The sequence below is a fragment of the Lagopus muta genome, chromosome 1, assembly GCF_023343835.1.
Source record: "Lagopus muta isolate bLagMut1 chromosome 1, bLagMut1 primary, whole genome shotgun sequence".
In the NCBI taxonomy this organism is placed as follows: domain Eukaryota; kingdom Metazoa; phylum Chordata; class Aves; order Galliformes; family Phasianidae; genus Lagopus; species Lagopus muta.
This window is the reverse complement of record NC_064433.1, coordinates 41,090,375-41,117,675: the sequence shown is the minus strand read 5'-3', so window position 1 is coordinate 41,117,675 and position 27,301 is coordinate 41,090,375. Positions and strand designations below refer to the sequence as shown.

Below are 27,301 nucleotides of genomic sequence, written 5' to 3'. Positions count from 1 at the left end.
AAAATAACACAATCACATAACACACTGGATATTAAAGAGACAACATCCTGTAGATGAAACAAATATTATGTTATATAACTTAAAAGCAGTGTTTAGGTAATAAATATACAGATTTTTATTCTTTTATTCAGATTCTTTTATTTTAAAAGAAATTAAAGGATACTTATGACATACTATCCTGACTGCAAGATCCAGTTCTTTTCTTATTTTCCATGCTCAGGTAAGAATAAAAAGGGAATTAGCACCATCTAGTGGCCTCAAAACAATTTCCTATTACTGAACATTAAAAATTAATGTTTTCCAAGACTTCCTCACAAGAGCAGTATCTAAATTTTCATAGCACAGCAGTATCGATAAATTTGAAAGTACTGAATTAGCATAGAATGGAACAAGGAGGATAGACTAGACATGGAGTAAAAAAAAAAGGAAGGAGTTAATACAGGATCTAGAAATTGCCTATTTGGTGTACTGCACAAATATTGTGGGTTTTTTTTTTCTGCATTTCATCCTCATCACCTGTCATAGATGGAGTGAACATCACTTAGAACAGACACGTCAACACTATAATACAATTGAGACCACAGTCTATTATGAACTATCAAATACAGTCCAAGAAAAAAAAATACAAAAGAGAGAATAATATAATACAAATGCCTGGTATTTTAATATTATTCCATACACGTGCAAAATTCAAAATAAGCATGAAAATCTTGTGCACATTTCCAGAAGATATTGTCTGTTTTTCACATGATGCAATCAACAACAGGAATGGAAAAAGCCATTCTGATAAAGAAAGCACATAGTTTCAGAAAAATTTGTAGAAAACTCTCACTTAAGTAACACGGCAGTTGGCTAAGCAGAGCTCCAGTCTGTTAACTAAGGACTCTGTCTTAGCTATCAATGCAGTTCTGAAGTAACTTGTAAGCATGACAAAGACAAATGATGCAGGAGGACTAAAAGATGACTGTGAACATGAAGATGAAAAACATACACACAAACAAAAATAAATAGAATTGAAAGATGTTTGATAAAAATCCTTGATGAGCTTTCTCAAAAACAGTAGGTCCAAAGAAACATTTAAGAGTTGCTAGTTATGCACTTTTATTCTTAGCACTGTAGGGATTTTAGCCAATGTCCACAGACAATTTAGGCAAGTTAAGAAAGCATGCTTTCGTGAATCAAGTCAAAATGCTACTTTTTCCTCTAACTTCTTGTGTAAATCATCTTTCAAATGCATAAGCACTGAACTTCAATATACTACTGATTTAACAACTTTGTTTGTGAGCTTACATCCTTCAGTGAAAAAGCATAACAGACGTATTTCTTGTATTTTTATTGTTAAAGGGTTTTCTGGTAACTCTCATTTATCCCCTACTGAAGCTATATTTTAACGAGAGGAAAGAAAAAGAGAAAAAAAATGCATCCAACAATAAGCCATTAAAATGCAAGTATTACAAATATAAACAACACAAACAAAAAGCAACACCATATGCCCTTTGTTAAAGATGGATGAACAAAGCACACTGCATTGTACTGCAGCTGTGGACGACTGATTCCAAACCAACTTTTGTGAATGTGTACGCAGTCAAATTCATCAGAAACTTAGTAAATGTAACTCCACACTGAATAAAACAGAAAGTACAATAGGATTTTACTCTACATTTTCCATACAAAAATACAGTTCCACACAGTTGCTCCAATCCTAAACATCATTGTTAAAGTAACCTTGCAGACATTTTTATCAAATAAGGTACACCTGAAAGAATGATCACAAAGACAGCAAGCATTTAATAACAATCTTTTTTTTAAATAATTTTTCATTAGCATACTGATATGACTTTATAGCAAACATTGATACTCCAGTATCTTTTTTGTAGATAGTATAAATTCTTCCTAAATATGATTAATTTTGCATATAGTAGAAAAAAACCACAACAAAATACCAGTATGAACCCTAAATTTATAGACTGTACTTATCAACATTTTTTTCTTAGGTTTCCTATTTCTATTTGCAATACTCTTGCTACTACAGAATTTCACTATCTGTCTTCACATTGCTGCAATTTTGTGCTTTATGGCTGTTTTTTTTTTTTACACAACAGAAACCATTTTTAATAAAAATCTTTAAGTGATTGTTTCATTCAGCAGCTTAAAATAGTTTTGTTTTCCAGCTGTACACCTAGCTCTCCAGTATACATACTTTAAAAAAAATTAATAATATAAATCAGAGCAAATGAAATGAAAAAATCAAAATCTCCTGTATTTTACTCCTGTTCAGATATCTTTCCAAATATTGCTTTCAGATTCAGTGTGGAACAAGAATACAGCTAGAAATTTGCCTTTTTAGTCCTCCCTCAAATATTTTGCAATTTATACTCAAAACTTGTTACTTGCCACATGGAATTTCTTCTTGATAATAAGAAAGTATTATTTTAACAGACAAATTTCTGAAGATTAATTTGTGTTAATATTGTAACCCTCAAGTGATACAGCGATTTCTATTTTAGTGGCCTTTACAAATACCACAATATATCATGTATGAAAACCCAAGTCACTGGAGCCATAGGGAAGCTGTTAAATCTAGGTGTGTTCAACCTGCTACAATACTTACCTGGGGAAAATTTGTTCCTTTCTTCCTGGAGACCTTCTTTTCATGTAACAATCTGGCAATTCTCTGCTAGCTTTTCTCAACTGTTAATGCTGCTTTTGAGGGACCACTAATGGTCTTCCCTCTGTGTATGATTCTAAAACCAAAAAAAACCTAGCTTTTCCACTTAAGTACAGCAAGGATGACAATGCTACTCTTTCCAGTTTTTTGTCAGTCGCAAAAGCTCTGGATCCTGATTACTAATATTCTATACAAAATCTATACAACACAAGGCTCACAATACAATTTTTTATGACTTGCCAGAAGCTGAGACACAATACCTGCCCCTTAAGCACTTCACAGTCAGACAGGCAGTGCAATAGGGAGAGAAGCAAATCCTACATGAAAAATTCCCGGCTGGCCAACAGGTATCTCTTGGTCCAAAGTTTTTAAATACTGATGCATCTGTTGTCTGTGGGTATGTGAATACTACCTGTTTGACTGCATGCTAAGTGGTCCACAATCTGCCAGACCTAACAAATACTATCTACAAATGCAATTTGTTATAAGAGGTGTCAGCATATTAGATGCACCTAAACAGGTTGCATGACTGCACGTTAAACTTATTTTTTTTCCAGCTTTGGGGCAATCAGCAGCAATGAAGAGCAAGAGAGAGAAGTAAGTATGGAAGATTAGTTTGGAACCAGAATGGGCAGCATTTTAGCAGAAAGGTTGTGGTCCACTGTTAGTGTGGTTAGCACACTCACATAATGACTTATACATAGAAATACTTACTGTCGCTAAGCCATACAACAAATAAATGTGAAGTTGAGTTTACAGTTTAAAATAGAGGTGTGTCCTAAATCCATTGCTTCATTCTCCTTGGGCTTAGCTATTGGCTGGCTCTGAATCTAAGGGAAATACAACCTCACATATAAGCAGTACAAATATTCAGTTATTCAAACTGAAATAACTTTTCATTAATTTTCTTACCAATTCGAGTGATTCTATTGTAGGAAAGTTCAAGACTCCGGAGATTTATGCAACCATTCAAGCCACAAACTGATGAAAGATGGTTCTTATTCAGAATCAGAATACAGAGATTTTCCAGATTTTCACAGTCAATTACCTGAATGTTGTTTTCCTGTAACAAAGGAAAACCGGAATATGAAATAGCATCTGCAGTGAATCAGCAGAATTAAATGTAAAAATATAGTAGATTATCACCATCACTTACTTTTACCATAAAATTCTAGCTAGGAGTAATGGCATCTCTATTTTTTTCCATTAAGAAAATATGTTAATGAATCAGAACCCGCATTTTTGTGTTCAACTGGTATAGAACAAAGATGTAACTCACATTGCTTTCTGGCTCTGAAAACGCCCAGAAGCTGAAACAAAAACGGTAAGGAGAATCTGAGGATACAGGGGCATTTTCCAAATACTTTGCTAGCTTTCCAAATCTTTGCTAGCTTCTCAAAGCCTAGGAAATTGGACTGAAAAATCCATAGCAAACACTATATTTTCTAGATATTAATGAAGACAGTGTTAACTTTGATGGAATTTTATTTACTAAAAATGAAAATCTGCATTTAAAGGTCTTCTGGTTACTAACGTTAACAGTTCTTAGCTAATACTCTTTCTCCAAAAGTTCTTGCTCTTTTAACATCTCTCTCCTCTGGCTGTTTTAATAATGCTTTGTCTGATTTTCATTTCAGTATTCGCTGCCCTTGATGTTCGTTTTTGCTTATCCACCAGCAGATACCCAAGAAAACAAAACAAAAATTAAATTCCTTGCCTTTGCAACCAACAGATTAAGCCAAAAAGTCTAATTCCTATTCCCACCAAGATTTAGGTGCTAGCTTCGGCTGCTGGCAAAGATGCACTAATGCCTCCTTTGGAATTATAACACTGATTCCTCACAAAAGAGGCTGTTTCTGAATTAAGACTGCATGGAAGACAACAGCCTAATCAGCCAGTATAGTCAAAGTGTTATTATTATCATCAGTGTGTATTATTAAAGTATGAGTAAAGCATAAATAGAAGTGAACCTTCTAAAAGTCTCCTCCTTCATCAAAGTATGCTGATGTATTCCAGTGAGACAATCCTGTATATTTTTTAGGGTATAAAATTTCATAATAAAATAAAACAAAAAGCAACAGCAACAGAAAAAGTTCCATACATGACATTATTTGATCTAGAATTTTTTGCATGTAAATACCAGACTTAGAAAGACTCTCAGCTTAGATATGCACATTATGCTCTCATATTGCTATTGTGCTTTCATAGATTGATGTACCAAAAATTAATGAATCACAGAAATTACATTCTGAATTTATGTCAACTGAGAAAAGTAAAGAAAAAAATATAATGGAAAGAACAGATGTTACTTACTCACAAGTCTACTATGAATAATGAGGGCACACTAACTTTTTTATGAGTGAGTGTTGTTAAGCAACATGAAAAAGAATTGAAGAGTTGTTTCATGTAAATTAAATTCCAGAAATAAGATGCACCATACAGAAAAATGTTTTGTATCATCATTAAAAGTTAAATTTAGAACATCTTGTTGGATAATGTGCAGTAACAAGTACCCAGAGATTACGTCTCTAGTGTAACATGCCATATTATCCCTGGAGCATTTATGTGAGTAATTTTCACTAATATCCAGGGTTTGCATTTCAAAGGGCCTACTCCTGCCTAAGCTGAACACCTGCTATGGTGAACAGTACCTACCTATCAATTTGTGACCTCAGATAGACTAAGGTAATGAATATTTTACCAATCAAGTGATAGTAATTATAATTACTATATATACTAATATATAAAACTAGGATGATACTACCACTTTTCTTAGCATAGTTTGATTCATTTGTGCTGTTTTAGTGCAATGCAAATTGCTATGTACAATGCAAATCTGCTTCTGTAACTCAGTTTATTTTGGGGAGTACTTTACTGATACTCTTATGCTTTTTTCAAAGCACTAAAATCTACTTGCTGTCCAGGGTGGCAGTAGGAGCAAACCACACACTCTGAACCTCTCAAAAATCTTTTCCAATCTAAATGGTACTACATTTCTATGACTCTACATTCATTTGGATGCAACTGCACAACCACCTGAACAGCAACACTGACAGCTTTTACCCAGTTACGGTAAAGAATCAAATATACTTAGTACCTCCATGTTGATATACTTCAGGTCTTTGCAGCTACTTAGCCCTTCCAGTGCAACTAATCCACAGCGTTTCAGAGTCAAAACTTGTAGATTTGAACACTCTGACAGTGTCGAAAGGCTACAAGCTGGCAAATCTTCAAGTGTAAGTGTTGTGATCTACGTGATAATTAATGTGATAAAGAAGATTAACTGTTACTACATTGAACATTTATTATAGAACATCACATTCTGGTTATTTTCTCTAGATAGAGACAAAACTGCATTTTATTGACACTTTAGAGAATGTAAACAACAAATATGTTAATCTTTTCACATTTATAGATCTGATCTATTAAATGGGGAAAAAATAAAAAGACAGTTTGATTTCAACGTTCACTTTAAAACAAATAAAACTGATGCTATACTAATGATACTGAATTGGAATGGAAGATTAAAACTAAAAAAAAATATATTAATAGCATCAATTATTTCCCATCATGCTGTCATGAGTGCATGTGAACAGATGGAAATAGTTCATACTGAAGGAGTATGTAGTCCAGTATGTCACCTCAGAGTGGATATGAAGATGAGTGCATAGAGAAAGCAGACAGTGATACGCCATAACTGCTGGGAACCAAGGTGTTCTTTATGGCAAAACAACACTTGGTCAATTATAAGTTGATCATCAATTATGTCTTGATTCTGGTAGAAGCTACTCTTTTTCAAAAGACAAAACAGATGTGGAAGGAGCTTAAATGCAGAGCTATATACAAAAGGAAAGCCATTTTAATTTAGCTGAAAATAGAAGCTAAGACCTCCTACCTTCTATAATTTTAAGATACTATATCTGAAGACACATCACTCTGCTCCAAAACGATCAACAGGAATTCAAACATAATTCTCATTGGCCTTATTTACCATTTGTGCAGAGGAACAATTCCCACTGAAATCTATATCCTTCCCAATGATAATTTTCTCCCCCAAAATAGCACTTCATTTCCAAAATAGCATTCTGCTTTAAAAAACACAACTAACAAAGTAAAAACACAAACATAAAAACCTAACAACCTACTAACCAACCAACCAAAAAAAGAAGAACAAAAAACCACCAAAAAACCCCCAAAAAACAGTGATGGTTCAGCTTCCAATTTCATTCTAAATCTGCCGAGTTACCTGCTGCAGAGTACTCCAAGGACCACTATGAATTATCTTCTGTGTACTTAATGGAGGCATCTTGTTAACAGAAGTTTTCCTTAATTGTTTTTTAATATTTGGTATCTTTCTTTGGTTTTCTTCATATATTTTAGACCAAGATTTACACGTGCTCATCCAATTCGTTCTCTTTTTTTCAATATCATTGGGAAGAACTAATCTACTGGAACACTGAAATACCTCTTGAACTGCGTCCCAGTTCTTTATGACTTCATCATTAGCATCCTCCATTAGAAATACAGTTTTCTTTATTGTTTCAGACAGAGAAAATTGATCTTGGTCATCTGTATTAGTAGCATTTGACTGGCTGCTGCATGTATTATCTGACTTATTTTCTACCATGTAATTTGCTCCAAAACCAACAGATTCATCCTTCAAAGTGTGGATACCCGAAGATTCTTTATTAAATTCTTTTGTTTGTGAGTAATTTTCTTCTACATATGTTACCGAATTAATACATGTGTTTTCATTATTCACTTGAGAAGAGTTCTCCTTCTCAGAGATTAGCATAGTCCATGTTGGTGTCAATTTTCTTTCTGTTGAAATCATCCCACTGTTTGTTTCACCCATCATTTCAATCTGCTCTTCCTTTTGTTCTTCTACTTGCTTATTTAGTTCCCTTTTCTCATCTCTTGATACATCCATATTTTCTGTCAATTTATCCTCTTTTATGTTTTCTTTGTTATTTTCCCCATTTTCAGTTATTGTAACTTTAACTATTTTTTCTCTTAATTTTCTCTGTTCTTCTCTTATTTGCAGCTGTTTTTCTCTTTCCAGTCTCAGACTTGCTTTCTTTTTCTCATATTCCTTACGTCTCCCTACCTGTTCCAAATACTTCTGTCTTTCAAGCTCTTCTTGTCTCTTTTTCTCTTCTTTTCTGTTTTGTATTCTTTCTTCCCTTCGCCTCCTCATTTGTTCCTCTCTTACTTTCATTTCTCTCTCAATTTCTTCTTGTATTTTCTTTTTCTTTTTTATTTCATCTTTCCTCTGTTTTAAGATGGGAGCATACTCTTTATGAACTAAATAGGCTCTAAATCTAGCTTGAATTTTCACAGCTGCTGTATTCTGTTGTTCTGTCAGGTGTTTATTTTCTTTTGCTTTCTGCTCTTCAAATGCCCTTTTCTCCTGTTCTATTTGCAGCTGTAGCTTCATGATTAATTCCTAGGTCAAAATAACAATTATGATAGACTTCAGCCACTTTTAAAATAGGGCAAGTGTTGGCACGAGTTTGCTATTAATAGACAGCAATTGGTATATTAACTGTTATATAATAACATACATTCTCTAATATGACAGCAACCTCATAGTCTTTTAAGAAAAACTCATTGTACAACTTTACCTCGTGTTGCATCATTTTGTCTCTCCAAGCTTTCTTTTCCTTCAGTAACTCATCTTCCATCACAGTTTGTTGTTTCTGCACAATAAATCAACTTAAATGGTTATTGTACAAAACCTATTGTACAAAATAACCTCTCCTTCAACTCCTCCATCTTGACTTTAAAATTACCCACTTTGGTGGATGAATGCCTGCATTCAAATGAGAAACTCAGCTGTGTGAGTACCAAAATAAACAATTTGGCATTCAAATTAATGCAGATTTGGTCAAGTACTGAAAGATGTGTACCTTCAGAGAGTTACCATCCCAGTATTTGGTCCAAACAACTGCCACTCTCGTCTGCACTACTGCACTTCAAATTCTGTACTATCAAAAAAATGAAAGCTATGCATATGCAAACACTATTCAAAGAAGAGGTATATTATAGCAGCAATATATCATAAATGAAAGTTCTGAAAGTAGCATAAACATCAACTTTGTGCTGGTATGTTTCTGATAATCCTACAATCTTTAAAACAGGAATTTTTTTCAGTGAAGCTGAAAGGAAGTTTTTAACTGAATTTGTTTGCCAGGGGAAGAAAAAAGTAAAGTCTGTGTCTAGAATTACATCTGATTGACAATTAACAGAGAATAACTATGTAAAAAAACATTAAAACACACTGGCCACTTCTTGTTTGTGAGTAATTTAGTACAACAACACTGATTTCCAGTACTGGTATAGTATTGTAAAAACTCTGTACAGGCAAAGTCAAAAGAATAACTTGTCATTCAACATAGATTCACTGTCAATCAATGCAATAAAAAAGTTATCTCAATAGATAGTTCTTAAATATGTCTTACGTGTCCGTTTAGTATCAGAAAGCTAGGTAGAGTGCAGGATGATCATAAAATCTGGGACAGCACTCACTTTTTCACATTTGATCTTGAATTCAATTAATCTAGGCGGCAAAACCATTATCTAAGTATCATTAATCACCTTGTGCAGAAGCTCTAACTCCATTCTTTCAGCCTCAAATTTCTCCAGATGCTGCACCCTTCTGGCATGGTCTTCTTCATTCTGTTTTTCCTGTGCTTCTCTCTCAGCTTTCCACTTTTTCCTCTTGTCATCTTCAATCTCACTTTGTCTTTTTTCCCACTGCTCAAATTCTTGTCTACATTTTTCTTCTACTTCATGATAAGTAAGGCTTATGTTCATTTCAACATCAGCTACAAATTTGTAATTAAGCAAAAAAACCTGTTATTTGATTTAATAATAAGCTTTGGAGGACATGGTCTTAATGCATTGATAAACAAATACAACTCAAAGGATTCTGTGCTGATAAAGCCAGAAATATATATTCCCAACGAAATCAGAGCTACAATGAGCACTTTATTTGAATGATTTATACTGTACCATATGAACTATTATGAACACTTATTATTGCAACCTCTGATGATGCCACAGCAATATCTATTCCACAGTGTGTGTGCCAGGATTACACTTTGTGTTCAAGATAAATGCCTTCTCTGGCTATTAGCAGGGGTCTTCATGTCTGATGTATTCCACTTGAAAACATGTAATGGCTGGGGCAAATGGACACGATCCACATTTATGTGAGTATAAAAAATAGAACAAGTTGTGGCTAAAGAATAAACATCACAGAATCACAGAATTGTAGGGGTTGGAAGGGACCTCCAGAGATCATCGAGTCCAACCCCCAACATCATATTACTGACTCCAGTCTGGCTTCCACTTGTGGGCTGTTTTTGTTTTTTTAAAGTTACTGAAGTCTTTCTAGGGTAATATTTTCTGAAATAAATTTCTATCGAGACATTGAAGGCAATGATAATTCTGTGATTCCAAAATTAGATAAACCACATGCAGTCCATGAAGGCTACTGCAGGTTGCAATGTGTTTTTTTTCTTTTTTTTCTTTTTTATTTTTTTTTACACAGAGTATTATGATTCTTATGAAAACAGAAAAGTAGGAAGTAGTAACCAACATAAGCGAATGAATAATGCATTTGCTTACCTGTAAGAAAGAGGTCATCAGTGACTATTTCACTCATGGACTGATCATTGTAACTAGGAGTTGTGGGTACTTTCGGGTCTTCATTTTCAATTTCAGATAGTACCTAACATAGTTTAGATTAAGAAACAAGAAACAAAAATTAAAAGCAGAACATTATACAAATCTCCCAGAACAAGCATAATGTTTTTCATCTTACAATGAAACTCACTGCTGACTGTTATCCTTAGAACACTGAATAATGCAAATAGGTCAGTCAAAAAGATATTTTCTAAAGTAAGAAATATTACCATAATTCCCCTTAAAAAACAGTACTTCTGTGTTATTTATTTACTTAAGTGTATTTTGCATTTTTAACTTGGAAAAATAAACTCTTTGTATTGGGGGTTGGTTTTGCTCTACTTTCTATGGAAGCACTACTATTATGCATCCAAACTGTTATGGAGATAGTCAAAGAATGAGTTGCTTGTACATTTTTAAGCAGCCTATTTGAAAACAGCGCGATGAACACCAAGACTTGCTGTATTTCATTCATTTTTTCAATGTCAAGAATTAATCTATTCCTGCTTATTTACTACCTGTTCATCACATGCTTGGGATAGAGATTAAGTTCTAAATTCACAGAAGGTAATTTTGCTATTTTAAATAATGGTCTTCAGAGAATAAAAATTCATGTTTGCAAAAGTGCTCACTAATAAAAAATAGGTGACAAACAGAAAGTGATTAAATTCAATACGGTATGGTGTTTGTATAAAATTTTCAGCAAAGTATTCTCTCATATCTCATTAAAATATAAAAGAACCAAGGTTTTGGTTTTGTTAATTGCTGTGTTGAACATCTAAAGGACTGATAAAGAGAACTGAATCCAAATTTTAAATTATAAATATGGTGCATATCTGTTGATTCCCATTTCTAAAGAACAACCAACAAATGCAACTTAATACCATATGGATAGCCTAACAGAAATAAAACTGAATATATCTATATGTCTCATTAGGAAGCTATCTAAACAAGTGTAAATTATTTACTATACTGAATAGAATTTTGTTCACTATATACATCATTTAAATAGCAAATACCTTTTTTTTAAATTGTTCTGGATCTTCATTATACTCAGAAGCCAGTTCTGCCGAGTTATCTGAAGCATAGCAAGGAATTACTTCATGAATATTACCTAAAGAAGAAAGATATAATTTAGTACACAGAGAGAAAATCCACTAGCAGTACCCAGTTCTGCTCTATACTACCTACCATTTTGTTTAATATTTCAAAAAGTAAAGCATTTTTTCTTCCAATTTTGTTCTCCAAAAATAATTAAAAACAAAACAAAACAAAAAAAAAACAGCAACCAAAATGGAACACACACAATAATGCTATAAGAGCCCAATGAGAGCAAACTGCATTTGTGAAAGAGTTCCACAGTATAAAATAGTCGAACATGTGCGGCATAGAAACATTTAGTAGAACTTGAGACAAACAAGTCAAAAACCGACATAGAACTACAAAAGTAACAACAATAACAAAAGACTGCTTATTATAAATAGGATAAATGCATAAACATTATAAAATTATTATAAATAGGATAAATGTAAAGTAAACTTCCCCATATATCAAAATGTAAAGACAATATTTAACTTTTGTTCCCAAACAACTACATCAAATGTATGTGAAGACCACAATTCTTTGAATAACTAAAATAGAACAGAGAATTCCAGAATTACGAGCCTGGCTTCAGACACACAACTGGCACAGAAAGGCTGCTCCCAATGGCAAGGTCATTTCATTTAATGCTAGTTTGGATAACTCTGCAGACTTTAAACATCCTATGGGTCTCAATTGTATCTGCACTCTTGACTTTAGCTGGTAGTGACCTCATCTCATATCACATTCTCATGAAGAATCTGTCCTAGGTTCTGTTTCAGAAAATGATTCTGTAACTTAAGTTGTTCTATACTTTAGCATGAGATGAACTTTTAGGGAAAAAAAAAAAAAAAAAATCAAACAAAACTTAATCTGAGAATAAAGCATTGCATAATTTTATTCTCAGAGACTCAGTGTGCTTTCAGAAGCTGATGCAATAGGTTTTACTGCTTGCTGTACTTAAAAGTTTGCATTGTTTTATTGATGATTGTTAGTGACAATATGAGTTGCATAAATACGCTAACTGCGATCTCTGCTTACTTGTAGTTTCTTCATCTTCTAAGTCTTGCAGTATAACCTTCTCAGCATCCTGATTTCTGCTTTTTATGAAATTTAAATAGGAGAGAACTGAATCTGGCAGATCATCTGAAATCTAGAAAAATAAGACAGTTCATGCAAATTCTTCATTTTCATCTCACTGGTACAGCTAAAGGTAATATGCAAGAATACTGATTCAATTAAGATTCATCCATAAAACACCAATGGAAATTTAGTAGCACTTGCTACCAAAATTATTCACAGTTTTTGTGCTGGGAATTCTCACTGTTCCCACTGTCTTATCATCCACTGAACAATTAATAATTATCATTCTTACGCTTTAATTAAATTTTACATTTATTAAATTACACATTTTAGTAGCTTATCTTCTGAAAACTTCAGAAATGTTTTAATTAATATTTCCTTTGTAACTGTCACAGATAAAGAAATTAAGAGTTGAGACAAAAATTAAAAAAATCAAAAAAACCCAAAAAAACTAAAACATACAATGCACAGAATCTTTTCCATAAGGATGTTACAACTCCTTCAGAAGCAAAATTAATTTTAATTTTGGTGCAATAAACATTTAAGGTATGTACGTACATCTGATGTTTCAACTTATTCTCCCATATAGACATTTCCTACTCAAAATATCATCTTCTCAAAGATTAGGGAAAATGGTCTGCCTTTTCTAGATGTGTAAATTGTTGTAAAGAGTGCTGGCATTTTAACATGAGTGCATAAACAATCACCATTGATGGTCAATCACCATAGACCTTGGTCAACCACTGTTTGTATCAAATTTATATGATTAATGGTCTCGTATGACCAACTACACTAACATCCTATAGATATGAGATCATCTACTTGAATATCCTATAGATCCCGTACAACTTTTAATCACAGGTAAAAGCAGTATGAGCCATCTGAACACTTACTGACTCGGTGTCACTCACAGATTCCTCTGGTACCACTGTGTCAGGTTCATCTGCTTCGAAGGAAGAAACACTGATTCTACTTAATTCACTTTCTATTTCTTTTTCAATTCCTTCGATATCTTCTGACATTCTACTTTCTGTAGAGTCGTACCTGCTTTCAAAGCTACACAAAGAAAATATTACCTATCACTCCCACGTCAGCCAAAATAAGGAGTGTGCTCATTTAGTGTGAGCTAAATATATAAATACTGAACAGCTGGCTTTAAATTTCAGAAGGAGCAGCAGAAGTTTGCTCTGAACACTTCAGACTACATAAGAAGCAAGCAACAGGTAGAAAAATGTTTACCCATGTCCTCACACAATCCAGGGACAGAGAAGCAGCTCACAGCCGCTCCTTCGCAGGGAGAGAACACCCTCGTTCCCCCCCGTCTTTCCTCTCGGAGCAAGGCATGGGGTACGTTGATAAAAACCACTCCTTCCAGAGGGCACCGCGGAAGGGCATCTCCCTGCGGCTGCACTCTGCGCGCTGGGGGCTGCAGCCCGCCCCCTCCGGGTAGTTGCTCCAAGCTCCGAGCAGCTACTCACCTCTCCTACTGGCCACAGAGAAGAACGGACAGCCCCTCCGCCTTGAAACTCCCCATCCACTAACCGCTGTCGGGTAGTACCCGTGAACGGAGGGCGAGCCTCCACCGCGTCGAGAGCGTCACCATGGCAACGGGACGCTCAGGCGGCGGACTGGAGGGCGCGCCTCGCGGCGGGGGGGTGGTGCCTATTGGAAGGGTAATGGCAAGGGCTGGAAATTAGCCTGTCCCAGCATGGAAGGAGTTCGTGTCATTCAGTCGGGCAGAAGTAATTAGGGAGACAGGGAGAGTGCGGATGGTATAGGTTTAACGTAAGGTGATTCCTGAAGACCTGACGAGGAGTGCAGGGATGCCTATAGCCTGACAGTGAGAGCTGGCAGGTGGAGACAGGCAGGGTTTGCATGGAAAATGTTCTGGGTACTGAGGAGGGTCTGCCATTCACAGGAGGCACAGAGGGGTGGTTTTTTTGTTTGTTTGTTTTGTTTATTTTTGGAGGGGTTGGGTGTTTTTTGTTTGTTGTTTTTTGTTTGTTTGTTTGTTTTGTTTTTGTTTTGTTTTGTTTTGTTTTGTTTTTGTCTCCCAGCATCTTTAAAATAGGCTGTAAGACATATGTTGATTTAGCTTGAGATACTGGACTCAAGGGCAACTGCTTTGCGTTTTCTTGCAGATGTTACCAGTCAGTAAGACGCTCAAATCTTAATAGTATGAAAACGTGTCCATTTGAAACCCACAATCTAACTTTTTGCAGGGTCATGCAGCCAGCGAACGTCTCAGTATGGTTGTGTTACAATGTTCAAGCACTGAGCTGAATTCAGGCTTTGGTACAAATTTTTTAATGCGAAATAAACTGTCGTCATGGTGATGGAATCACAAGACACTGTGTCTGCATTCAGCAAACAGCTTTGCCAGGAAAAAAGAACTATCTGTCCGCCTGCCTTCTGTAACCAGGAAGTAAGGGGTGGTCAACAGAAACGTAAACGTGTGGTTAAGATGCACATAAGGAAGAAACATCATTATAAGATTGTATTCTCTCAGGTAGGACAGAAATACTGAGAGCAGCTAAAGATTTTCTTGTAGCCGTTAAATGTAAAATGAATATTGTTTTGTAAAGACAATATTTTCCACATAAGTGATTAAAGAGAAATTGAATCACTGTTAAAATGCTTCAAAACAAAGCATTGCAACTATATAATTATTAGAGTAACCTGTTCTATAGGTGTCCCTGCCTATAGTAGAGGGGTTGAGACTAGATGATCTTAAGGGTCTCTTCCAACCCAAACGATTCTATGATTACAACAAAACCATTTTTGATGCCAGAGTTCAAGTGAAATTTGCAACCATTTAGGGCTTTTTTTTTTTTTTTTTGTTCTTTTAAATAAAAACAACACATAAAATCAGTGGTTTACTACATTCCAGCTTTGACAATTCTGATGAAATTCAATTGCTCTTAAAAGCAGTGGATCTTCTCCAGGGAAAGTGCAAAAGCATTTGTCTAATTTATCTGGTAAGAGTTTTGAAGTTTACACAATGCATTATAGACCCAAGTCCATTTCAGAGCTAGTTTGAGAAGGATTTAGCTTTCTTCATTCTGCAATTCAGCAATTATATTTTTATAATTCAGATAACAGGAGTATAAGAAATAAAAAACTGGTGTTTGCTGAATCTTTTCATCAGTAAATTTGATACGTATGTAACATGCATTTTTGTGTGTAAAATAAATTCTTATTAATGCAAGATAGATTTTGATCATAAATGCTTCATCTTTATCATTTTCTTCTATTTTACAAATGGTGGAGGATGTAATTAATCTGTAGTAATTCTGACAAAAGATGAGTACCGCATACAATTCCTTTTAAAAACATCCCTTTGGTTTTAAAAACACTTTCTGAAGAGTATGCACATGCTGGCTATGTGCGTGAGTCTGTACACATTTGTATGCTTGTCTGCCTTACAAGGGAAAGGTAGGGACAATTACAATAGGCTGCTCTTGTAGAAGCCACCATCTTTTAACCTTGCTCTTGGACTTTCTCCAGCTTATATCACCAATCCAGGCAGACCGGAATGCTGGAGTATGTTTACAGAAGATACAAGACACGTGAAAGGGAACCAGTGGGGGGCAAACATAGGAGTTTCTCTCAATGGAGGAATCTTGATAGACCCTTAGGTATCTAATAATGATAGTAGTAATGCTGATACATAAAAGCAAAGCCTCGGATCAGATCCTTTACAGTGCTAAGAGACTTACCTGCTGAAATACACTAAAGCATGCTCAAAACATCAGTGCTAAGGTTACTTCATTAAGCTTTTGTTTATGTTTGCAAGTGCTATAACATACTAATCTAATTGGTAGAGTGATACAGTTGGTTTTCAGGACCTACTGCACACCACATCTATTCAAGGGTAGTTGATTTGCTTAGCATCTGGGCTTGTCCTTCCACTGAGAGCCCTTATATTATTGTTGACAGAGTGCATCTCTTGGTTTAGCTTACTTTGAAATGAGTTAAGCTCCTCACATCCCATTACATTCCACAATAACAAAAAAGCTCACAAAGATAAGAACTAAGTGGGAATGACTGGGAGATTAACTTCAAAAGTGAAAAGCATACTCTGGTTTCAGGACATGAGAGTTGTTAACACCATTTGACAGCTCTCATGGTTTTGTTGGAGCTGTGTGCTGGATCTCACTGAAATCACTAATCTGTATGTACCATTTCAAAAACGAACCCACTTGATTTAAGTTGTGTAGATGGAGGGAGCTTGTATTTTTGTTATGATTCTCCTTCATTTCAGCTAGCAATGTTAAGAATTTGTAAACAAAATGTTTCTAGCAGTTTAGGGACAAAGGGATGAGAGACTATGTAATTCTTGCCATTTCTGCAATCTAAGTATTCTTACATACATGCTGCCTCCAAATGTCTTCAGCAGTTAAGAGAAAAAAGTGTTAAAGTCTGTATGTGTATATATATATAAATGTGTAAAATACAATGTTAGAGGCAATTGAAACCATCCACCGTGTTGATGCATCTGCTGTTGCTTCCAGCTTTTGTTCAACATCAGGTGACTGTCTAAATTTGATCTGAAAGAAATAAATCACCTAAATATTGATAGATATCTGTTTCATATGGACTGAATATGTTATTATACTTTCAGCTGCAATTCAAAACAGAAAACAGAAGAACCAAAATAAGATATAAATTAGTAACATGGAAAATAACCTTTACTGTCTTCAATGGAATTTTCTTGGTAAAAAAAAAAAAAAAAGTTTTATTCTTTCCTGTTTATCAACTTAAAATTAATTGTTAAAAATAATTTAAGTGAAAACAATAATCCTTGTTTTTTTTTTCCAGGTTCTGGGTGTTATGCTTTGGCATTTGGTTTGTGGCTTTTATTTGACAGGAATAATTTATTTTGTGTATTATGTGAGTATAAATAGATTTTCACTTGTTTGATTGAAATGTTTGTAAGGTAAATGAACAAATGCAGGTACTTTTTCACAAGGTGGCGATGTTGAATTGAAATGCATAGGTTATTTTTCTTTTGGGTATGTTTTCCATCAATATGATTTTCAAAAGAGGATAAATATCCTCAAAAGAGGATAAAATACAGCATATATCAGTACATGTAAAATTTATTTATGATTACAATTTATACAATTTGTTTATTTAACTTGGTGTGTGGCCTGTAGAAGAATTATTGAAATATAAACCAGATTTATCAATATTTTAAAATATAATTAATCAGAACACATTTGGCATGCATTTGGCAAGATTATAGATCATTTAACTGGGTATTTGGCGGAATAAATGCCAGCTGGCACTTGTGCTTTGTTTGAGTTGCATGACAACAGCCATGCTCTTAAGGAATAGTTTTTCTCAGCTCTGCTGAGGAGTACCAGTTCACCCATCCAGTAAGGAACTTCTGAGATAAAGCACTTGAGATGGAAATAATGACAACCTCCTGCTAGATTCTATGTCTGGGCAAAAATGATCAAAAGGGAAAGGGGACAGTTGCCAGTCACAAAGAGGGAGGACTGCATTGAATTTGCATCTGGAAGAACTCTGTTCATATTCACACAGAATTTGCACATGCATTACTAACTTTTGGAGAACAATTGTTCACATTGTTTAGCCGTGTATGTTCTGCTCATGTCTCATATGTTGCCATCATATGAATTTATGAAATGCATCTTTTGGCTTCCGTGACTAATTGCAGTAAGAATGTCCTTTTATCATTCTACTGTTTACATCTTTTGAATAATGGCATTGAAAGGGTTTAGTCGTTTGTTGGTTTGATTTGTTTTTGATATATTTTTTTCCTTGATTACGCTTTGTAAGTGGAAGTCTTAAATAAAAAGAAGTAACACAACGTATATGCAGTTTCTTCAGGTGAGAACCAACTGGTGGTGTGTGTTTCTTTTATGTTACTTGGAGTTGGATCTCTTATTATTTTTACATCAGTCGTGGGATTCCTTGGAAAAGTTAAGAAAATCAGATGCCTACTAGTTACAGTAAGTGTAAATCAGACTCCAGATGTTATTAACCTATTTGAAATGTGGGTGAAACCAGAGGGCTCCTGTCTTGATGTTGTATTTAAAAAGCAGGCTAATAGAAAGATCTTGTTAGATTAGGTCTTAGTTTTAGTGAAATCTGAACAAAACTGAAGACTTCTGTATAAATGTATCAGTAAGCAGAGAGATGTGAGGAGTGCAGGAATCTTCTTTCTACTTCTTTCTGGCTATTATCGTACTTAGTGTTTGCTTGACAGCTTATTAGATGATGATAAAGAAATGTCTCATTTCTAGCTTTCTTGAAGTTGTATGAAAATTAGGCACTGTGGACAAAAATTTTTCTCGGTGCAAATGAACAAAATTCATGAACTATCTTTGTTCTTTTCTGCATCTTCTAGTCAAAGGAGTTCTTACCTAAGTGTGAGACTTCCAGGTCTCATGGTAAGAACTGAGAGAGGAAATAATGAAACAAGAGTTTTCTTCAATGGAGCACAACTGCTTGTGGTCAGCTTTTATTTTACACTTCCCTGAAGGTTATGGCTTTCACACTGGCCCTGAATGAGGCCAGTTGAGTTGTGCATTGCCTGAAGTCTGATCTAATGTTAAAAGTGACTATGATGTCATTTTCTTAGGGCCTCCTGGAAAAGAATATTTCTTATTACAAAAAATATAAATAATAGTCATGAAGGGTAATATATAGGGGCTTCTGGAATAATCTATTATATTACTTGGTACTGTGGTTTAACCCGGCACCAAACTAAGCACCAAACAGTTGTTTGCTCATTCCCCCCTTCCCAGTAGAATGGGATAGAGAATAAAAAAATAAAGTAGAGTTTGTAGGTTGAGATAAAGCTATTTACTAAGGTAGAGAGAATGAAAGGATAATAACTATGACAAATATATATGTGTTTATTTACTTATTTATATAAATGTGTATAACGACTGATACATAAGCAATTGCTCACCACTCCCTAAGCAATGCCCTGCTAGACCCCGAGCAGCATAAGAGAATGAGATGAACTCTCACTCCCTTCAAAACTCCTTCTGCATGATGTCATATGGTGCAGAATATCCCTTTGGCTAGTTCAAGTCAGCTGTCCTAATTCTGTCCCGTCCCAGCTGCTCCTTGAGCCTTTCACTGAGAATAGCATTGCCTCTGTACAACATTGCTTAGCTCATCTGTAAGCATCAGCTATAAATACATACAAATGTGTTATCAACATTTTTTTTCCTACTAGAACCAAAACACAGCATCACATCAAGTAGTAAAGAAAACAATTCCATCCCAGCTGAAACTAAGACACTTGCTTATTCAATATTGTGTTTATTAATAATCTGTAATTCTTTTTCAGTATGTGTGTTTTCAAGTCCTGGTGTTTTTCACCCAGATTGCCATGTCAGCACTGATATTTTTGAAGAAAGAAGTGGTAAGTAAATAAATTATTACATGGGACTGCTATTAATTACAAAATACTTTCTTGCAGTCAATTAAAAAAAAAATCTAATAGTTCTCACTGCAGATATATCACTATTTATTTGGGCTTCAGTATTCTATATGTTGACCAGGCACAACAGAGCATTTGAATTTAAAGACTTCAGCATGGTTAAATGATTGTTAAGAGAAATTTCCAATTTATCTTCTTCTGTATTTCAGCAAAACGTTCTCTTTTTGTTCAGCCATGTAGAATCAACAGTGACACAGGGACAGCTTATTTCTATTATATTTTTTTTATTATTTTGAAAGATGACCTAAAAAGTCCCCCTTTCCTGGACTTCAGAAGACATAGGAGGAAACATTAGATGACAGTCTTTTCTTGTGGGTAGTAATAGCAGTCTACTGTGCCATTGATAGTAGAAGTCATTTGTATCGTGGCATTTAATGTATACTTGTGAATTACCAGTTTTATTATTTGAGCCTGTTTTTTAAATCCGAGTAGAGACCAATTGTATGGATATTCATAATGCTTTTAAAAACAGGATTCTATGATAAATACAAACATAGTTGTTATCACTAGTAATTGTACTGTCTTAAAACTTTATGTAATAACTGTCCAATGTTTATTTCTCTATAAATAGTGATTCCAATAGCTTGAGCACCCCTCAAAGTACTGTGCAGAAGGCACTCTGTACCAAATGCCTAAAGATCCTGCTTCTTCCCCATTCTGCAATTCCAAAATCTGTTGTTTGAGAAAACTCCCATGACACTTGCCTCATAAACATTATAAGGTTCTTCAAAGCCTGCTGCTTTTCAGCACAGCACAAATAAAGTAGTTTTACTCCATCAAAGTCAATTTGTATCATCAAGATTTATTTTAAAAAAAGTTAATTTATAATGATAGAGTACTCCCTGTTTTATATTCTGGTTCTATATATTGCAAGATTTGAACTCAGTGATGCATTCTGGAGTTAATTATTTTTTCTGAAAAAATGGTTGAAAGACTGCAGTTAAATTTCACTTGTAATTTCACTTGATCTCAACCTTAATTAAAGTACTGCTGAAATATATTAAATTGTAGTAATTTGTCATTCACTGTGCAAGCTTTTGAACTTCGTTATTTGAACAGCAAAGGCAACTGAATTAAGTTGAAGAAAGCTTTTTTTTTGTTGTTGTTTTGTTTTGCTTTGTTTTTTAATCAAAACTTTCAGGGGGCTAGGAGTTCTCATATGCATGTATTCCCTGTAATACTCTGTGATCAGCTTGTCTGTTTCAGTTGCTGTTGAAGGTATATTTTAAGAAGTTCTGTAAAGATCCCTGATCTAGGTTCAAGCTGCTAACAACTCTAGCCCAAAGCAATACATATCCTAGCCAAAGAGTGTAGCGTTTATGCATGATTGCATCACATTTGTTGTTTTTTGTTTGTTTATTATTATTATTGTAAGGTGCTGTGCTTACTAACAAGAATAACGGGTAGGATTTTCTACTTCAGGACAGCTAAGGTGCATCTAAACTATGTTATCTGGCTCATCTGACAATATCTGGGCTAAGCAACTTCTGCCTGCCTATGCTACATTTGTGCTTTAGTCTCTTTTCCTGCTTTCAGTTTTACTACGAGTCCAATAGCTATGATATGGTTCAGCTCGTATTTAGCAAACTGATTGCTTGCAAGTGACCATTGTCAACATCTGAATATCAATAAAAAGTCAAGGATTATACAATCCATTCACACTGTTATCTATATAAGCACATACCAAATGCTCTAAACATTTATTTACTGACAGGTCTACCATCAATGGAACAACAGAATTGATGAAGTTATTTCTGACTATGGGAATAAGAGTCTGGCTGAGAAGGAACCTGTGTGGAATATTCTGAATGCTATGCAGCAGAATGTAAGGGAAACCCAAATCAGAACTTAAGTACAAAATAACTCCTTTAATAAATGATTACCTTTTTAGGATCTGCTACTAATATCTATTGGGGTAAGTGTGTGTGTGTGTGTGTGTGTGTGCAGATTCCTTAACTTACATGGGCATGGTTGAAATTAGCTGTTTGGCACACTTGTCTATGCATTTAGGAATGGATGCTGTTCCTGTTACAGAAGTTTATTGCAGCTGAAGAAAATATGAGTGCCCTAATGTATTCAACAGTGTGTGATGTCAGAAGACACTTGGTCTGCATATGTCTGAATGCTAACATGTACAATTGGCAAGTAGCGAGAGTATCAGGTCAAGTCAGAGCTCCTACTGTGAAGGCAAGCCTTTCTCAGAAATAATGCTTAAAGTCTCAAATTAATTTAATTGTTAATCATTTTTGTTGTCTGCAAATATGTAATTTCCTTTTTGGAGAAGTCCTTTAAAGAATGTATGTGAGATCAGTTGTTTTGGAAATTGCTACCAAAGTTTCTGGCCAAACCATGAACAACATATTCTGTGCTATCTCTTCAAAATGCTAACATTAGATATTTTTGTTTAGCAACCTCTAAGACAAAATATGACAATTCCACAACAAACAAACAAAATCAACAGTGAAAGCATAGACATTTTTGAAATTTCACCATAATTCAGAATGAAAAATTTCTGGAATTTCCTAAATGTCAAGGTCAATTCCATGAAATCACAGGTTGAAACAGAGAGATGTTCTAAATATCTTTTGTTAAGAAAAAGAAGTTTTACAGATATGATTCTAGAATGGGCAAAGGAAAAAAAAAAAACTTTTCAAAATCTGTATTTTTTAAGTTCCTACGTTGGAGGAAAGCAACGTTTGTGTATTTTTTTAATGTTTTATAAAATGTCTGCATTTACTACATTAATTAGGGAAAGCATTCATGTTTTCCTTTGAAATTCAAGTTGAGCACATCCTTACTAACTGCTTACACACAATTTCTATAGTGAATTAGTCATTAGCGTCATAAAGTGCAGTTAATGATAATTGTTAAATTTTAATATTCAAAATATTTTTATTTGCTTTTGTTCTAGAATCATTTCAAATTTAAAAGAACGTTCCTTCCAAAACTATAAAGAACACATCCTTTTTAAGCCTGCAAATATCCAGTGCATGTCCTTGTAAATTATAAGTACACAAGGTTGAATTATCCTCTGCAGAAACTTCTCTTTTATGGAGATAGAGGAAAGCTATCTAATTTAATTGTCTAAATCAAATCACGGACATTGACTGAGGTAAAATTCCCCTGCAAGACAGACTATTTAAGTATTGGAGTTACAAGTTACAGCACTTTTCTTTCAGATGGAATGCTGTGGAAGATACAATGTCACACAGTGGGAAAAGAATAAAAATAAGGAAAAGCATGCTCAGGTCCCATGTTCGTGCACAAAATCTAGCCTGAACAAATGGTTTTGTGATATCCCAAGGAATTCAACATATACTATGGTAAGAAATTTTAAAAGTACCTTGCAGGATATAAATTTTGCTACTAAATGGACTTCGGAAAAAATATTCAAAGCATGTTTTTCATCAAGACTTGCCTTGCAAATAGGAAAATATTAATAATAATCATTAATTTGTCACTTGTCACCCTGAAGCCTTGTTTTTTTTTACTCTTTCGATGTCAGTCATGTAGGCAGATACTTGAAAACAAGAGTGCAAATATCAGAGAATCAATATCACGTGGATATTTAATAATGATTTATGATGTAGTAAGCATCTTGGCATTCCATAATCTGTGCTCTGAAGATCAATAATGATAATGAGAAGTGTCGGTATATGAAAAGTATTGTACTGCTTGTAATTACTATTCCTATTTTTTATATATTATATCTTATATATATTATATATATTATATATTTATATATAAATTTATAATATATAATTTATATATAATGTATATAATATATATTGTTTATATATTTATATATTATCTATAATCTTATATTTATAGAATGACAGCAATTACTTCACCTGTTTAAGTTATTCATTTCCAAAGTATCTTCAGCACAGAATAAGAGCAAGATATTGGAATGTTGCTCAAGGGCAGTTTGTTAACATCTACATATCTTAATATAAAGGGACCAACCTGCCACCTGATAAAATATATCTGAAGCTAAAAGATACATAATATTTTCTTCTGAAAATTATCTTGTATTAAGAGGACTGCCTAATGCGAATAATAATAATTCAGTAGGCAATTCAAGACTGAAAATAGAAAGGATGTTGTCAAATGACATCTGGTATTCTCTTCCTTTTTTCAGATTGGAATTTTAATCTGTTACTTGTCATCAAATCATCACTTCAAAGTATAGAAAGCATTTATTTATGTTTTGTTATGTTTATAGCTATTTTAAGCTTTATAATAATTAACATATTCTTAAAATCAGCATTATAATAATCATAGACTGCAATCTGAAAAATATACATCAGGATGCAAACATGTGAGAATCACTGAAGACTTCAAAATATTCTTTCCTTTACTGGTAAAGTGATGTCTCAGTTATACGAAAGGGCAGCATCGTTTTGATTAAGTTACAGACTCTGGTACGCTTCCATACAAAAATATCAGATTTACAATCTGCTTGGTGTAGATCATTAGATGTGCAGTACACATCAGTATTTGATTTCTGGTAAGTAAATATCCCATCTTGGAATGCAGAAAGTTGTATTCCATATATTCTAACAGCATGCTATAAATATGCAATGTGAATTGAATAGTCGAAATGATTTTTCTTGAAATATATTCATCTGTACTTCTTTTAGGGTTGTGAAGAATATTTAGATACATGGTTTGAAAATAATGTTTTGATCTTAAATGGAATTAATATCAGCCTGCTAATTACACAGGTAAGAACACTTTTAAGTTAAAAAGAAAAACAAAACCAAAAACATTCTGCTCGGGGTAAAAATCAATTCAGTGCCATTTGGCTTTGGCATGCTCTCAGAAATTTTATAAAGCTTTCCATCAATTTTCATTAGAAATAAAATCTAGCCCTGCTTATTAGCTGTCCTCCACGTAGTGAAGCATCACCACAGATGTTGGTGCCCAAAGGTTGTTGAAGGAAATGTTTGATCTGATTTGTGAAAGCAAACTGCTTTACAAGGTCAGGAAACTGTTATGAAAATGTAAATTCCGAAGAGCAAAAGACCTTTACTCTGAATTTGTACAGAACCTAATCTATAAAAGTGCTAAAAGAAACCACAAAATCATATAAACCCTCTCTCCATGTATCTGTAAGAAAATTTTATTGGGTAAAAGAGAATAACGATAACAAGAATTAATTCATTCCACTGACACCTTGAAACTCAATACTATCAAGCAGGTGGAAGGAAGTTTTGGTAGTATCTAAATCACAAAGCTGAAAATGGGATTAGTTTATTTTTATCAAAAGAATTAAAATTATACCTAATTTGTCTTTTCTGCATGTAATACCATCCTTCAAAAGTAGATAGTAAGAACACTCTATGGACTACATAACTCATTAGCACAGGATATGAGTATGTCGTGATCTTCAATGTAGTATAGCTTACAGCACTTTCTTTTCAGGTAGGAAAGAACTGTTATGCCTATTCTAAAGGACGCTACCAAGATTCATAGGGCATTGAAACTCTTAACTAAGTTATTGTCACTTGAAATAGATTTCAAGATTCTTCTGCAATATGGACCTAACTGACTTGTTCAAGGTCACATAGCAAGTCTAAGCTTGAACAGCTTGTGTCTTCAGAAATATTTCTCAGTCATTCTCCCTTATATGAATGACAGTGCAGAAAGATATATCAGCAGGCAGATTGACTCAGTCATGAGCAAGTATCAATGTTTTCTGTGTTGTTTTTTGCCTGTCCTTTCTCCTTCCTCAGGTAGTTGTGATCACGTTATCCATGAAGCTATTTATGAACATCAGAAGGAATAGTATTTGGCCAAATTAATGATGAATTCATTTGGGCATTGCTGTTGTGCAAGAAGATCTGTTTCCTTCCTGTGACAATAAACAAAAGTTCACATTGCACTGTATGTATTGTAATCACCAGGATATTAACATTTGGGCTATAATGTATTTGATTATTTGATTTGATCATAGTTGATTTGATAGTTTGATTTGATTTGCTCATAGTTACAGATATAGCAATATGCTACAAAACTCTGTGTTTTGAAGTGTTAAGCAGTATACCTTTTACTATATGGTTAATAAAACTTCAGCTGTGTTAGTGTGCCCTCTAATCTTTTCTTGTAAACTCTTGATTGGTAAAACTCTGTGTGTTCTTCCCAAGATATTGAGTCAAGTTGGCAAGGGGATGCAGCCTTCCCTCCAAGAAATACATTTTCAGAAATAAAGAATACTTTGGCAAGCATGAAGTGGCTTCTGCAGATACACAAGTGCTCAAATTCAGTTAACTTGGGATGTTCCTTCATTAGTGCAGTAAGTTATGTCCAAATCAAACAAACACCTATTCTTGCTTCACTGGTTGGTTACATGTAAAAATTTTACCCGTGGAAACCTCCTCTCAGCCTCTCCTTTTAAAAAGATAAAAAGAACAGGATTATCTGGGTAAATGCAGTAAGGTAATGGCTGGATGAATATGTAGAAAGTAAGGTACTCCCATAGAGTTTATTCATCCTACCTTTTCTGGGTGGGTATTTTATTATGGTGTCCTCTAGAAGGATTTCATATACTTGTATTATTCTGGTTTGAGTATAAGCCTGGTTTCACTTGTCTGTAGTTTCTACAACTTGAAATGATTTAAACTTGATTAATTGATCCCTCTGTAATATTATGTAGTCACAGAATCACAGAATCACAGAATTGTAGGGGTTGGAAGGGACCTCCAGAGATCATCGAGTCCAACCCCCCTGCCAAAGCAGGTTCTCTGCATCAGGTCGCACAGGTAGGCATCCAGGCAGGTCTTGAACATCTCCAGAGAAGGAGACCCCACCACCTCCCTGGGCAGCCTGTTCCAGTGCTCCGTCACCCTCACTGTAAAGAAGTTATTGCGCATGTTTGTGCAGAACTTCCTATGCTGCGGTTTCCAGCCGTTTCCCCTTGTCCTGTCTCCACTCACCACTGAAAAGAGTCTGGCCTCGCCATTCTGCCCCCCACACCTTAGATATTTATAGACCTGGATCAGTCTTCTTTTCTCAAGGCTGAACAGACCCAGTTCACTCAGCCTTTCCTCATAGGAGAGATGCTCCAGGCCCTTCACCATCTTCGTGGCCCTCCGCTGGACTCTTTCCAAGAGATCCCTGTCCTTTCTGTACTGGGGAGCCCAGAACTGGACACAATACTCCAGATGAGGTCTTACCAGGGCAGAGTAGAGGGGGAGGATCACCTCCCTTGACCTGCTGGCCACGCTCTTTTTAATGCACCCCAGAATGCCATTGGCCTTTTTGGCCACAAGGGCACACTGCTGCCTCATGGC

The 27,301-nt window shown here is 34.7% G+C and overlaps 2 protein-coding genes across 3 annotated transcripts in view; one reads left to right on the top strand and one right to left on the bottom strand.

Moving 5' to 3' along the window:
• LRRIQ1 (leucine rich repeats and IQ motif containing 1) overlaps positions 1-14,111 on the bottom strand; it is a 97,032-nt gene extending 82,921 nt beyond the window's left edge. The window contains exons 1-10 of one of the 2 annotated variants that reach the window (XM_048934619.1): positions 13,999-14,111; positions 13,414-13,576; positions 12,479-12,590; positions 11,377-11,471; positions 10,301-10,403; positions 9,266-9,495; positions 8,293-8,367; positions 6,915-8,114; positions 5,766-5,918; positions 3,581-3,731 (exon numbers count right to left, since the gene is read on the bottom strand). In XM_048934619.1, the coding sequence (XP_048790576.1) occupies positions 3,581-3,731; positions 5,766-5,918; positions 6,915-8,114; positions 8,293-8,367; positions 9,266-9,495; positions 10,301-10,403; positions 11,377-11,471; positions 12,479-12,590; positions 13,414-13,542 (2,248 nt within the window). In that variant the 5' untranslated portion in view covers positions 13,543-13,576; positions 13,999-14,111. Of the gene's footprint in view, positions 1-3,580; positions 3,732-5,765; positions 5,919-6,914; positions 8,115-8,292; positions 8,368-9,265; positions 9,496-10,300; positions 10,404-11,376; positions 11,472-12,478; positions 12,591-13,413; positions 13,577-13,759; positions 13,868-13,998 lie in introns of those variants that run through there. The other variant, XM_048934620.1, reaches the window with a different exon arrangement.
• Positions 14,112-16,065: 1,954 nt separating this feature from the next.
• Positions 16,066-26,044, top strand: TSPAN19 (tetraspanin 19). The gene is given in 10 exon segments (XM_048934664.1): positions 16,066-16,089; positions 17,145-17,237; positions 17,342-17,354; positions 17,357-17,413; positions 18,371-18,501; positions 19,854-19,928; positions 21,721-21,831; positions 23,186-23,329; positions 24,650-24,733; positions 25,745-26,044. Coding segments are annotated over 10 exon segments (801 nt in total). The 3' UTR covers positions 25,814-26,044.
• Positions 26,045-27,301: the final 1,257 nt, after the last annotated feature.